Source organism: Pteropus vampyrus, unplaced genomic scaffold (genome assembly GCF_000151845.1).
Source record: "Pteropus vampyrus isolate Shadow unplaced genomic scaffold, Pvam_2.0 Scaffold15, whole genome shotgun sequence".
NCBI classification, from domain to species: Eukaryota; Metazoa; Chordata; class Mammalia; order Chiroptera; family Pteropodidae; genus Pteropus; species Pteropus vampyrus.
In genome coordinates this window covers 17642128-17655824 of record NW_011888796.1, presented here as the reverse complement: position 1 = coordinate 17655824, position 13697 = coordinate 17642128, and the positions used below count along the sequence as shown (strand labels likewise).

The 13697-nt window shown below is 49.6% G+C and overlaps 1 protein-coding gene across 1 annotated transcript in view; it reads right to left on the bottom strand.

The window, feature by feature from the left end:
* Window positions 1-13697, bottom strand: part of MEGF11 (multiple EGF like domains 11) — a 242991-nt gene that overhangs the window by 19905 nt on the left and 209389 nt on the right. Inside the window, exons 8-14 of the mRNA XM_011386098.2 lie at window positions 13083-13203; window positions 11818-11981; window positions 10605-10707; window positions 6572-6718; window positions 6079-6213; window positions 1202-1330; window positions 63-191 (exon numbers count right to left, since the gene is read on the bottom strand). Of these exons, the coding sequence (XP_011384400.1) occupies window positions 63-191; window positions 1202-1330; window positions 6079-6213; window positions 6572-6718; window positions 10605-10707; window positions 11818-11981; window positions 13083-13203 (928 nt within the window). The remainder of the gene's footprint in view (window positions 1-62; window positions 192-1201; window positions 1331-6078; window positions 6214-6571; window positions 6719-10604; window positions 10708-11817; window positions 11982-13082; window positions 13204-13697) is intronic.

The following is a 13697-nucleotide window of genomic DNA, read 5'->3' as shown; positions in this document are numbered from 1 at the left end:
ATGCCCCAGGCAGCCAGCAGGCCGCAGCATGGGATTCCAAATAGCTGGGAGGCGGGGCTTACGCTGTGTGCAGAAGAGTCCGGTCCATCCCGGGGTGCAGCGGCAGGCCCCATCCTCAGCACTGCAGGTCGCCCCGTTGTGGCAGCTGCAAGTGTGGAAGCAGGCAGGGCCCCAGAATCCAGTTGGGCAAGCTAGGGATGGATGGAATGCAGAGGGTGAGGGCAAGGCAGAGAGGAGCAGATGAAAAGGCGGGGGAGGTACACGTCAGAGCCAAAATGCCAGGAGATACTCAGGTGGCATTTCTTGGCTTTCAGAGGCTTAACATTCCCAGAATTCCTCCATTCCTCCATTGGCTCAGTCGTCCAGATTCTCTGCCCATTCTTCCAGCTCTGAGGGTTCCTGAACCTTCCCTCTCAGAGGACTGATTTGGAGTGGGACGCATGTGGTAAACTGTAAACATTGCAGTTTACTGTGTGAATACCATGTATACTAACTTCCTCACAAAGATGGGAACTTAACCAGGGTAGGGACTCTCTCTTTTGGCTGGTGAGCTCTCTGAGGATGGCACCTGTGTCTCCATCAGAATGGAAATTCCCTTAGGCCAGGCCATCTAACTGGAACCTCCCTAGGGGTACTGGCTAGGTCTCACACATCAGCCAAGGGGCTCCACAGGGCAGAGGCTGTGTCTCCACCCTTAGATGGGGAGGCCCCTGTTAACTCTGTATCAGATTGGGTACAACCTATATGAACAGCCCCTACAATGCTCTGTCCAGGCTTATGATGCCCAGAACATCATTCACCTGGGCCACCCAAGGACATCCTCGCCCCTCTGAGATGACTGCCCTGCCCTCACTTCATTTCCCTACCTCCAAACTCTAGCATGCCAGTCCCTGCCTCCTCTTCCTCTCCATCCAAGCATAGGGGGTACTCCTTGCTCAGGTGCTGATGGAGTGCTCTCAGCATTAATAGCATTAATGGTACTATGCCAACAAGGTCAATACCTTTAATATTAGCAGTTAATAATGCCAGTGACCAATCCTAATAATTCATTATATTAGCTAGAGAGCTAAGTGGGACTCAGGTAGACATTCCTATCTGCAGAAGATTTCAGCCCTGGGAGGTGGACGCGCCAGGGGCAAGGAGTGAGGTGTTTTGAGGCTTGACCCCGGGTTAAGGGCATTCCCAGGGGGCAGCAGCTTACCCTGTGAGCAGTCCTTGCCAATCCATCCGGGGAAGCACTGGCAGGAGCCATCGATGGGGCTGCAGGTCCCATTGTTGACACAGGAGCAGAGCTGGGCACAGTCCTGCCCAAAGTGCCCTCCAGCACACACTGTGGACACAAGACAGCCTGGCACCTGCCCTCCCACCTGTAATCCTCAGACCACCATCCACAGCTGCACCCCCAGAAGTTCCCAGGCCACAGCCATGGCTACCCTAGGATCATGGACCTGGGTAGAACTGCCCATCTCGGCAACCCCACCACCCTTCTCCATCTGCACATGAATGAGTTCCCCTCGTGTCCATAGCTGCATTCTTTGGGAGGCTCTATTAAAGATCCTTTCCAACACAGGAGAAAACTGAGGCCCATGGGGTAGCATCACTTGACTTAGGTCTCATAGAAGTGGAGAGGCTGAGAGAACACTCAGTCCAGTGCCCCCTGTACTGCTCCACAGCCTTCTGTTTTCCATGACTACACTCTTGCCAGCATCACTGATCCCATAACCATGAGGGCAGAGAATGTCAGTAGCTGGAAGGAGAGGGACAAATGTAGGTGGCAGGTCTGTCTGCAGTTAGACTGCTGGAGGACTGGCTATCCCTGTCCACCTATTTCCTCTGTCTCTCCAAATCCGACCTGTTCCTCAAGCCTCAGCTCAGCCTCTTCCTCAAGAGAGCTCTCTGGGTCCACAGGGCGCTCTCTCTCATTGAGCTCCCATGGTATTTCCACTCTGAGTCACTTGTAGGATTTTGGTCCCAGCCCCTCTTGGAGGAGTCACTCCTTGGTCCCTGGAGGAAGGGCTAGTTTCCTCACCTAGGCTGCATGCAAGCTCCTTTAGGACTAAATCTGAGTGTTAATTGAGCACCTACCACTCATTTCACCCTGCAGTTCATCCTCCACCTTCCTCCTACAACTTGAGCACAGCTCTCTTCATGGCGCTCCTATGCTCTGCTCTGACATGCTCATTGGCTCCCCATTGCCCTGGAATGAAATCTGGATCCTAGAGATCAGCACTTTACCGACCTCACCCAGACACATAAGCCACTGGTCTATCATACCACTATCCAAATACACTCCATGCCTTTCTTTCTTTCTTTCTTTGTGCTTTTGCTCCAGCTGTTCCCTTCCAGAATTTTCCTGACCCTCACGTTCAGGTGTGGACATCCTACTCTGCCTACAAGACTCATCTCAAATGCCACCTCCCCCAGGAACCCTCTGTAGGAGGCTGCTAGTCTTTTGATATTAATTTTCTTCTTAGTAGAGTCTTCAGTTTTAGCTGGGGCTATGGCCACCTGGAATAAAGACCTCATTTGGGCTCCTGCACAGTTGGGTATGGCCATGTGACTACATGTGGCCAGTGGTAAGTGGAAATGTGTCTCTGCCTGTTCCTCCTCCTTGTTGAAGGATAATGTGGATTAGGGATGAGAACTGTGGGTAATATGGCTGGAGCTCAAGCAGTTATCTTTCATCAGATGTGGAAGCCCTGTGCGGAGGATGGCTGAACAAAGTAGGAGAAGCCTGGGTCTCTGGTGTCCTTGTGAGCTACCCTGCCATTCCCTAGTGGCCTCCTTCTGGACCTTTCTTATGTGTATTTTTCTTTTTGTTTTAATGTGTGAGAGAAATAATGTTCATTATTTTCAAGCCAAGTATTTTGAGTTTTTATGTCACCTACAGCTGAACTTAATCCTACCTGATTTACCCCTGTTCTCTGTTCTGGGGGACTATGTGTCCCTTTTTGAGATTCCAAAAACACTCTATCGGTTTCTTCCCTGGTTTTCTGTTACTGTGACTTGTGAACTTGTTTCAGGCCAGACCTGGGCTCCACCCATATCTCTGTCCCCCACGAGGCCTGGAAAAACAACAGGCACTCAAAGCATGGTGACTGAACATGTGGAGATAAACTGGCCATCCCTTTCCCCTGACTTGACTCCCACGTTCTACTGGGAAAGGCTAAGCTCAGAATTTCCCCCGCTAGACTACAGACTATGTAAGGGCAGGGAACCTGGCTGTCTTGTTCTTTATTGGGTCTGAGTGCCCAGCACAGTACCTGGCATACAGCAAACACACAGGAAATGTTCCAAAATGGCCCAAATAGGCCCCAGCGGCAGTGACCTTCCAGTGAGTTCTACTGGAAACCTCTCTCTCTGAGCTCCTCTCAGTTCAGCATGCTCTCCTCAAAGCCCAGTTCCAGCCAGCCCTACATCCTCTAAGAAGGCTTCCTTGCCTTCCTGTTATGGGAGAGGAAATCCTTGAATCCCTGAGCCACATGGAGGAGCATGGGGGAGGTATCGATTCTTAAAGAGAAGCAAATTCCCCAGGGCCTAGGTCTCCAAAATCTTGGGCTGCATTCTCTCCTTTATACCACACCGCATGGCACTCATATGGCCAGTCCTTCCTCAACCAGATTGTGGATACATGGTGCCTAGGACCTGTGTCCACTCTATGCCTCTCCCGGACATGATTAGTGGTTGGGACAAATAATAAAGGCAGCATGGTGTACCAAGCTCTCCAATCCAAAGCCTTGGGTTTGGGTCCTAGTGTTATTTATGTATTCAACAAGCACTTCCATGCACCAGACACTGTTCAAAGTGCTTCACAAATATAAGTTCAATTACCCTTGTAATACTCCCATTATTATATATTTTCATTAATACTAAGCCTTGCCCACTGCCTCAGGCTATAGTTAATAGCTGTGGACAGGCTGGCTGATTGGGGCCCTGTGCTCCTGGCAAAATCCTTAGCTCCTTCCAGGGCAGGTCCAGGGTCCGGAGGATGACACACATCTCACCTGTCCACCTGTCTGCAGCTCAGGCTCCCGCTTCAGCTTACTGAAAAGCATGTCACCGAGCTTCCTCTTCCCTGCCTCTGGAGGTACTTGATTTGGGGAACCTATTCCCCCCAGTCCTCACCCTCTGTGAGAATGAGGTGCCAGAGCTGCTCTACCTTACCCCCACCCCTAAAACCAACTCTCTGCTTCTCTAACAAGACAATTTTATCTTTGAAGTCTTTCTCACATACACAAGGCTGACAAATTCACCCACAGAGCTGCTAATGCGATCAGTCTAATACATTAATTGGTTGACTTCTTAGCTGAATCAAGAGTGAGGCAAAGAGAGGGGTGGTGGAGAGAAGGAGGGGGCTGGTGAAAAGAAAACATCTGGTTATATTTAATCTATGTTTAATGATTCTGCATAAGCAGTGTCTGTAATTTGTAACTCGCTGGAAAGCTGGTCATTAGAAAGTGTCAGTTCAATTTTTTACGAGATTTGAGACTTAACCAGGGCAGTTGCCATTAATAGCAAACTCTATTAGATCTATATGTGGAAAATACTCATTAGGCCAGTGGGTGATAAATCAGACATCGCAAGATCTGAGAGTTACTCTTCGGGCTGCTTAGGTCCTAATTTAGACCCAGCCTATCTGTATTGATGGCTAAGTCTCTGATGTTTAATAAGTAAACCTCAACATGTCAGGTTGTGATTAAACTGTCCTACGAGGGGTGCAAGAAAATGAAACTGTCACATATGTTTCCCTAGGGCCCAAACTTCTCATGACCTCAAAGCATCATAGGCTAAACTCATTCGTACATATTAAGGCCCCACATGCTTACAAAGATAGCCCAGCTCAGTAATGATTATTCATCAAAAGACTCAGTTCCCCTGGGAGGTAGTGAGCTCTCAGTGGAAGTATTTAAGCAGCTGACAGATGAGATTCTTGCACAGATGACCTTCAAGTTGCTTTTAGCTCTGTTTACCTTAGTCTGAAATCCCTTTGCTCCTTACAGGTTAGAGTACAAATTCTTGCAACCTTGTGTTCAGAGCTGTTCAGAAGGCTCCAGACCACCTTCTCGGCCCCTTTCCCACCCCCAGTTCCTGCATCCTTCACCCATTCCCTACTGGACAGTCTCAGGTTGACTCCCCTGTGCTCCACCCAGCCTGTTTCCTCTACCTGAATGCCTTTCCTCCTCCTCTGCTTTTCAGGCTAAGGCCCAACTGAAGTTCTGCCAACACGGAGTTGTCCCCCAAATCCATGCTGCCTTGGCCTAACTAAGCAAGGGATGGCAAAAAACAATGGTATGTGTTACAGCCAGCTTCTACCTTTGCACTGGTTGTTAACTATTCAGGAATTCTGTGACTGGTGCTAAGCCACTGGTACCTTGGAATCAACCATGGTGGAAACATTTTATCATGGAAATTTGCAAATGTTACAAGCCAGGGCTCCCCCCACCCCACCCCCGCCCCCCAGGGAGCCAGTTTTGCAGCATACCAATGCAAATAAGCTTTTCAACTCCTTGAAAAGCTTATTCCTCCATTTTCAACTCCTGTGGAGTGGGAGAGGTTGGCTGGAGTTAGTGTCTTAAAGAATTCTGCATCTGAGATAGGAAAGCAGGTGCTGCGGGATTAGTGATGTCAGCCTGAATGTGAGGGGAGAAGGGCTACAAAGTTGCCATCTCCAGCTGAAACCAGAACTGTCCCCTCTGAGCTCCCACAGCATTCTCTGCCTTTACCATTTGGCAGTCAGCATAAGCCATTTGGGGCCACTTCTTATGTGGACTTCACCTTTGCTCATTTCATTTTTTCATCCATTCATTTAGCATGGGCTTTGGAGTCAGAATTTGTTTCTCAGCTCTGCCGCTTGCTAACTGTGAGATCATGGAGAATTGATTTAATCTCTCTGAGCCTGTACCTCTAACTGCATCATGGCTTTGTCTCATGCCCTGTGGTGCCTAGTTCTTAGAAAGGTAGGCACGAGCCTCGAAGAGGCAAGGAGCTGCCTCTACAGAGTATGAGAATCCCCAAAGCCTCACTTCCCTTCCAGGATCCCTCACCTCCCTGGCCCCCACCTTCCCTTGGAGACAGTACCTTGGTTGCAGAGGGCTCCGGAGAATCCGGGGAGGCACTCACAGATGCCACTCACGTGGTGGCAGGGCCCACTGCTGTGCACGCAGAGGGGGCATGGCTGGGTGCAGCCGTGACCATGGAACCCAGGGGGGCAGACTGGGGGTGAAAGGGATATGTGGTCAGCAGCCCAGGGGGCCCCAGCCAGCCTGGTCATCCTCTGATCCCACATAGAGATGAAGGTAGGCTCCACAAAAGTATGAGGAGAGCTACGCCCACCCCACACCTCAGAGGGTCTGTCCCTTTCTGCAGAGCGGAGCTGTGGTCTGGTCCTGTTTCCATTGAGGAGCCGGGCTGGGCTCAGAACATGGGGACAGAAAAGCCAAGGCAGAGGGAGAGGGGACTAGAGGGAGGGATTTGATGGAGGCTGACTCTGAGAGCCCAGCCTCTCTCAGGCCAGGACTAGTTTCAACTAGGAAGGGGCGAGGAGGATGGGCCATTTGGGGTTCAGCCTTACTTCTCTGGCATAAGGGTCCTCGGAAGCCAGGGGCACACTCGCAGCTTCCATCCTCTGGGGAGCAGGAGCCGCCGTTCTCACAGCTGCAGGAGACAGAGCAGTTGGGGCCCCAGCGACCGGGCGGACATGTGCTATCACAGCGGATGCCTGTAGGCCAGATACAGACTCAGGTCAGTGGTAAGAGAAGTTAGGGCAAAAGGAAGCTTGGTAGGAAGGGGGCACCATGAAGTATGACAAGGTAGAGACAAATACAATGTATCTGAGAATATGGAAGAAAAACTCAGCCGAGCCTTAGTTGGTCAGGGAGGGCTTCTAGGAAGAAGTGATGCCATAACTGAGTCCTAACGGCCAATGAGGAGCTGACCAGGTAAAGGAAATCCTATGTGCAAAGAGCAGGAGGCAAGAGAAAGAATCATGCCTTGAAAGAAAAAAAAAAAAAAAGTTCCCTGTAGCTGAACCATAAAGTATAAGATGAGATATGGCAAGAGATGAGACTGTGAGAGTAAGGGACCAAATCATGAAGGGTCTCCTCTGTTTTTGACATCTTAGCTGGTATCCAAGGTTAGGCCTGAGAGAAACCAGCTATGGGACAAGTAAGTGCTGTTATGGGGTGCTGCACAAGCTGGAACATGCCCACCCTCATTAGCCTAGGAGCCACTGGTCCTCGCTCGGTTCCAGCCACCCAGCCTCAGGGTGAGAGCCAGAGAGGGGGTGGTTTTTTTTCGATTCTTTTGACCACGATCCTCAACGCAATATGTATTTTATATCATATGCGCTCGCACATGTATAATAGAAACCAATGCTTTGAAAAATGACATTTACTGTGTGTGATGCACTCTGATATTTCCTCTGCACCATGATGTATTCTATTCATTAAGGGAAAAAAGCTAGTTGTGTCCCAACAAATGGATTTAATGACCCTCGGTTTGACAAACGGTGGCCTAGGAGGGATGGATGGAATTTCTCAATAAGAAAGAGGAGCAAGGCCTACACATTCTTTTTAAACTGAGAGAGGAAATATGTGTTGGGGTGATTACAGCCAAAGGCTAAGAAGGAATTTAAAAAGGCCTGAGGCTGGAGGCCTCAGCTCTGGGGTGGGGCTTGCTCTCAAGCCAAAAGGCTTCCAGTCTGACACACATTAATTAGGTGAATGGACTGGGTGGGCCCTGGAGACCTATGTGGCTTTGGAAGGTGAATATCAGAAGCTCAGAGAGGAACAGAATTAGTTTAAAAATCATGTCTGCCTTGTCATAAGGACAGGGATTATGAAAAAGAGAAAGGAGGAGGAAGACACTCAGGCTCAGAACAGAGCCAGTCCTAGCAGCAGTGAGAGAACAATGGGACCAATTTAGTGGTAGGCTGGAATTGTACAAGCCCACCTGGGCTGGTGGGGAGAGGAGAGGCGGCGGGACAGCTGGAGAGAATGAAGAGGAAGGAGAGGCAACAGGCTTCGGTCATCCCCCAGTGCCTCAGTCTAGCCTAGGGCCCCACTCCCCTGCCCCAACCCTTGGGAACTCCCTTTCACAACAGGCTTCGGGCTTAAGATGCCACTCTCCAGAAAACAGGTCTGTGTGGAGGGAGAGGGGAGATTCTCCCCAGAGAATAAGTTATTTCCCCAGTGAGAATTTGGTGGCCACGTTTCACCCCTTGATGAAGGTCTCACAGTAGGTGAACCCTGGACTGGCAGCATGGATTGACTGAAGGGGAACCTGGGGAAGGAGAAACTGCCTTACAAAACCCGAAGCCTGTAGTTGTTAAATGTCATTTATGGCTGGCCTGACAGCGCTGGGTACATGGTAGCTCCAAATAAAGACTTGGTGATTATTTGATTCAGTAAATGCTAATTGAATAAACGGCTCCCTGAAAATGCAACCCTGTGTCTCCCATTCTCTTGACACTAATGTCCTGAGACCTTGGGCACCTCCCTTTCCCTATCTGCAGCATAAGCAGACCGGAGTAGATCATCTTCAAGGTCTCCTTCACTTTGAGAGGAAAAGCCATTTATGGTTATAGGCCAGCTTCTTTCAATTTATCTCAATAAACATTTAATAAGCATCTACTACATGCAGGGCAAGATGAATTAGACATGATGCCAGTCATCAAGAAGCCTATGGCTTATGAGGGCAAGGGGAAAGACATGCATACACTTAGGGCAGAGAAAACCCGGTGTTGAGCCAAGGCACAAGCAATATGTCAGGGGCTGAGAAGTCAGGTGGGTGGGGAAGGCTCATTGAGCAAGAGGCTGGGTCCTGTACCCCAACCCCTTCCTATCTTTCCTTGGTCTCCTTCCGCATGATAAACCTCAGGACATCAATCGTTCCTCGGAAATGACTTCGGGACCATGTTTGGGGAAATTAGCTTTAGAACAGCACAGGCTTGGCTGAAAGGTTGTCCATCAAAGACAGAATTTCTGAGCACCAGATGTCATTAAGATCTTATTGGCTCACTTGAAATTAAGGCAATGAAAAATTAAAGTGGATTTTCACTTGGCTCTAGCTAAGAGTCTACGGTGCCAGCGTACCGAAGGGCAGGGAGAGCCAGGCTGAAGATACTGCAGAGGAAGCAATATCCCCGGCCCTGGGCTCTTCAGAGACTTTCTGCTTGTGGAGAACAGAGGCTGTTCAGCAGCCTGGTGTGAATTATTTATCTGAGGACCTACACCTATATAGCAACACCTATATTTCTTTCTCCTTGCTGTCCAACACCTTAGGACTGGCTAATAGGTTCCTTCATGTAGTATATCGTTATTGAGGACTTCCTGTATTATTGGTTTACATTTGCCGTGCTGTTAGCACTTACAGGTATTAATTCATTTAAACTTCAAAACAACCCTATAGTTATGAAGATTATAATTATCTGCATTTTATGGATGGAGAGTTCAGGTCCTGAGAGGTTAAGGGACTTGCCCAAGGTCGCAAACCCAGACAGTCTGGCTCTAGCTCCAAGTTCTTAACCACTGTGTTATCCCGTATCTCAGTGTGTGCCAGGCAGTGGATACAGTGGTGAACAAGGTGGACGTGGTCCCTGCCTCCACAGAGCTGATGGTGGAGATGGGGAGGCAGAATATAAACAAATAGTTACTCCAGTCTGAGTTCAGTGACGATTGAGGTATGTACTGCAAAAGGAAAAGTGTAGGGCATTATGAGAATTAATAAAATGAGTTCTTACGTAGTCTTGGCCAGGTTGAGGGGGTGGGTTGTAGCAGGGGGAGAGAGCCTTGCCAAAGGAAGTAAACTTTAAATTGAAATCTGTTGGCTGAGAAGGAATTATCAGGTGAAGAGATAGGGAAAGAGTGATCCAGGCAGGCAGACTGCATGTACGGAGGCCCGGAAGGTGGTTGGCCCATGTGGCTGGAGTGTACTGAGTGATGGGAGGGGGCAAAGGAGAGGAGGAGGAGTTGGGCAGGGTCAGATCATGTGGGCCCCAGGCCTCGATAAGGATTTTGGATTTTATATACGTGCCATGAGAAGCCACTGAGGCATTCTGAGCAGGGACTGATGTGAATGGATCTGGGTTCTGAAAAGTTCACTCTGGCTACCATGTGCAGAATGGATGCAGCTGGGCAAGAGGAGAGGCCCAGAGACCACATAGGAGGCTGAGGCGGTACCAGCTGAGAGACGGGGCCTGCTGGACCGGAGTGGTGGCAGCGGGGTGGAGAGAAGTGGGTCGATAGATATACAGGACACACGTAGAGAACAAGAGTCTGAGCCTGGGCTAGGAGAAAGTTCCTTGTCCCTCTTTCCACCATATCCTCTGCAAACACCTACATCTACCAGGGGTCAGCCTTTGTCTGATTCTTTACTAGTGTGCTGCTACCCCTTAGAAGAGAGCCTGCACTTAAAAGGTACTCAATCAATATTTGTGTACTTAAATTGAATAACATGGAGAACTGAAGCCCAGGAAGTAAAGGGAAAGGTGCATATTTAGGAAGCAAGAAGTAGTGGCCAGCGACAGAGCAGTCCAAGGGAAGTAGGAAAATATCAGGAACCCAGTTTTACAGGACCCGGGTGCTGGCAAAGCAAATGGGGGTTACCTGTCCAGCCAGCCAGGCAGCAGCAGTGGCCTGTGACAGGATCACAGCCATCAGCATGACTGCAGTCACAGCGCTCACTGCAGCTCAGCCCAAATGTGCCGTCCTGTGGACAGAAGGGGAGAGAGAAGTGACCAGACCTAGATCCCCAGAACTTCACACACTTCTGTTGGATTTTGATGACAAAACTGAGCCACTGCTTCACAATGATATAGAGAGAGTAAGGTAGTGGCACAGTGGGAGCACTTTTTATAACAGGATCAACGTGGCCATGAAGCCACTCCAAAAAATTCTTTGGCCATATTAACAAGCATATGCGGTTTGTAAGGAGGAAGGTGATGGTCTTGCCCTACTTCTCAATGGTCAAGCTCAGAAAGCTGTAATGACGATTAATTAAAATTATAAATGAAAACGCCCTTTGCAAATTGTAACACAGATCATATGTGAGGAATGACTGATTTATTGTTACTGCGGAAGAAGGTGGTGACTTAACATTTGCTGTGTGCTCATTAGGTATCAAGAGCCTTATACGACTCATTTCTCTTAATCTTCACACAACTCTATATGATGGTTCCATTACATTCACAATTTAAAGATGAGAAATAGGGTTAGAGAGGAGAAGTATCGTGCTGAGGGTAATAGAGCTAGAATATGGCAAAGCCAGAATTTGAACCTAGAACTGTAGGACTCATTCAACAATATCACATCAGTTAGCTTAACTTAATTTGTATCTTAGACTGAGATCCAGTGGTTAAGTCTAGGTGGTTAATGCTGGACAGTGCTTGGTTTAGCCCTCCCACACCCTGATCATAACATTATACAGTGCTGGAACCAGAAAGAAGCTTAGACATGATCTATCAAGGAATGGCAACTCTGATGGATTAGTAAGGGCTGTCCTGTAGCACTGTGTCGTGATGGATTCTGAGGCTGCCTTTGGGTCAGGTAAATATGCCAGAGTCAACTAATAATGTTTACCGAGAGCAGTAAGAGGAAAGGGATACGCTATTACATCTGCCAAGTATTTGCCATTTTATACACAAGAGGGCTGAGGCCTGAAGTAGGAAAGTGGCCACAGAGAGGTTATGAACTAGGACTGAGACCTGATCCAAGGGTCCACCTGTGCTCTTCCCTGCACCTCTGTGGACCAAATAGCTGCAGGGAAAGGGCATGAGGGGACGCTGAGACCACTGGGTCCTTCCCAGCCCTGGGAACTCACCGGGCAGGGCAGCTCACAGGTATCTCCCAGCCAGCCGGGGGTACAGGAGCAGGAGCCATTTGTGGGGCTGCAGGCCGCCCCGTTGGCACAGGTGCAGCTCTCATTGCAGTTCAGGCCCCACATCCCGGTGGGACATGGCAGGGTGCAGTCGAGGCCTTGCCACCCTGAGGAGAGGGAAAGAGGCTGTCACTTCTCTACTCGGGTCCAGCATAGCTTTCTGCCCACTAGCCCCAGCTCTGTACTGGGCATCCCATCCAAACTACCACTTCCGTGATCGCTAGGTTAGGACACACATTCCACATAGAGTCCACTCAGAAATATGCATGGCTGTTATGGCAAGGGTCCCCAATCCCCAGGCCACAGACTGGTACCAGTCCGTGGCCTGTTAGGAACCAGGCCGCGTAGCAGGAGATGAGGAAGCAAAGCTTCATCTGTATTTGCAGCCGCTCCCCAGCGCTAGCATCACCACCTCAGCTCCACCTCAGATCATCAGGCATTGGATTCTCATAGGAGTACCGGTCCCTGGTGTCAAAAAGGCTAGAGACTGCTGGTTAGGAGAGCTGGGGCTAGAATGCAAGTCTCCTGCCTGCCAGTTCTCACTGTTTTTGCTACGAGCTGATGACCCCACCTGGGACAGGGAACCAGCTGAAGTAGGGAGGGCTATCTCTGTCCAAGGTTGGGTCAGCCAGGTTATCTCAGGGCCCTTTGTTTTAGGGACAGCCTGATTTCCCATTCTGAGTCTGGTCACCGGCCTGTTTGCTCCCAGGCCCATTTCTCCCCTTTCCCTATTCTGTGTTACAGGGGCTGACCCCTACAGTTGCATGTCCCAGGCTCCCCCTCAGCTGGTTCCTCGATGGGTTCACCAATGGGAGACCTGGTCCACAGATGGACAGGGCCTCTGGTGGTGGCCGTGTCTCCGTGTTCCAGTACTATTGTGCAGTCTCTCTGTCCATGTCCTAGCTCCCACCAGGTGGCCCTCACTCCCAGGAGTGGTAGCAGCTCTTCCCACAGTTGCTAATCTTGGGGTTGCTCACCTCCCTTGTATGCTCTGTCAGCTCTTCTTACACTATAGTAACAAATCTCCTTTAATAAATTCCTGCTATTGGAGTCCCTGGCATGGGTTTCCTTGGCTGGGACCTGATGTTTAGGCTCCCTGACCCAGCATGTAGGTGGATGGAGCAAGAGCGGTCCAGACCCCTCGCTGGTAGTTCCCCTGGGCAGTGTGCATATCTGAGGGGACGGGACTGGGAAAGAAGGTACACTACCTTCTTTGCAGGTGCAGGAGCCATCTATTGGGGAGCAGGTGCCACCATTGTTACAGCTACAGACAGATGAGCAGTTGGGGCCATAGGTGCCTGCCGCACAGGGAACTGCACAGACTTCTCCCTGCAAAAAGAGAAGGTAAATTTTTGACCAAGGTTGCCCCATGCTAGGTGGCTGTGGTAGGCAGAATAATGACCCCCACCTTCCCTCTACCCAAGATGTTCCTGGAACCTATGAATATGCTACCCTACACGGCAAAAGGGACTATGCAGAAATGATTAAGGACCTTGACATGGAGAATCTTGGATTATCCAGGTGGACCCAATCTAATCATATGAATCCTTAAAAGAACCAAAAAAGTAGCCTTGAGAAGTCCTCTACCTGCCTGCCTTGACTTTGAAGATGGAGGTGGTGACCACAAGTCAAGGAATGCAGCGGCATCTAGAAGCTCGGACTGACCCTCATTTTACAGCCATCAAGAAAAGGGGGACCTCGATCTTATAACTCTAGTAACTGAATTCTGCCAAATGAGCAGGAAACTGATTCTCCCCTAAACCCTCCAGAAAGGAACACTTTGACTATATTCCACAGAGAAACCCAAGATTATGCGACCTTGA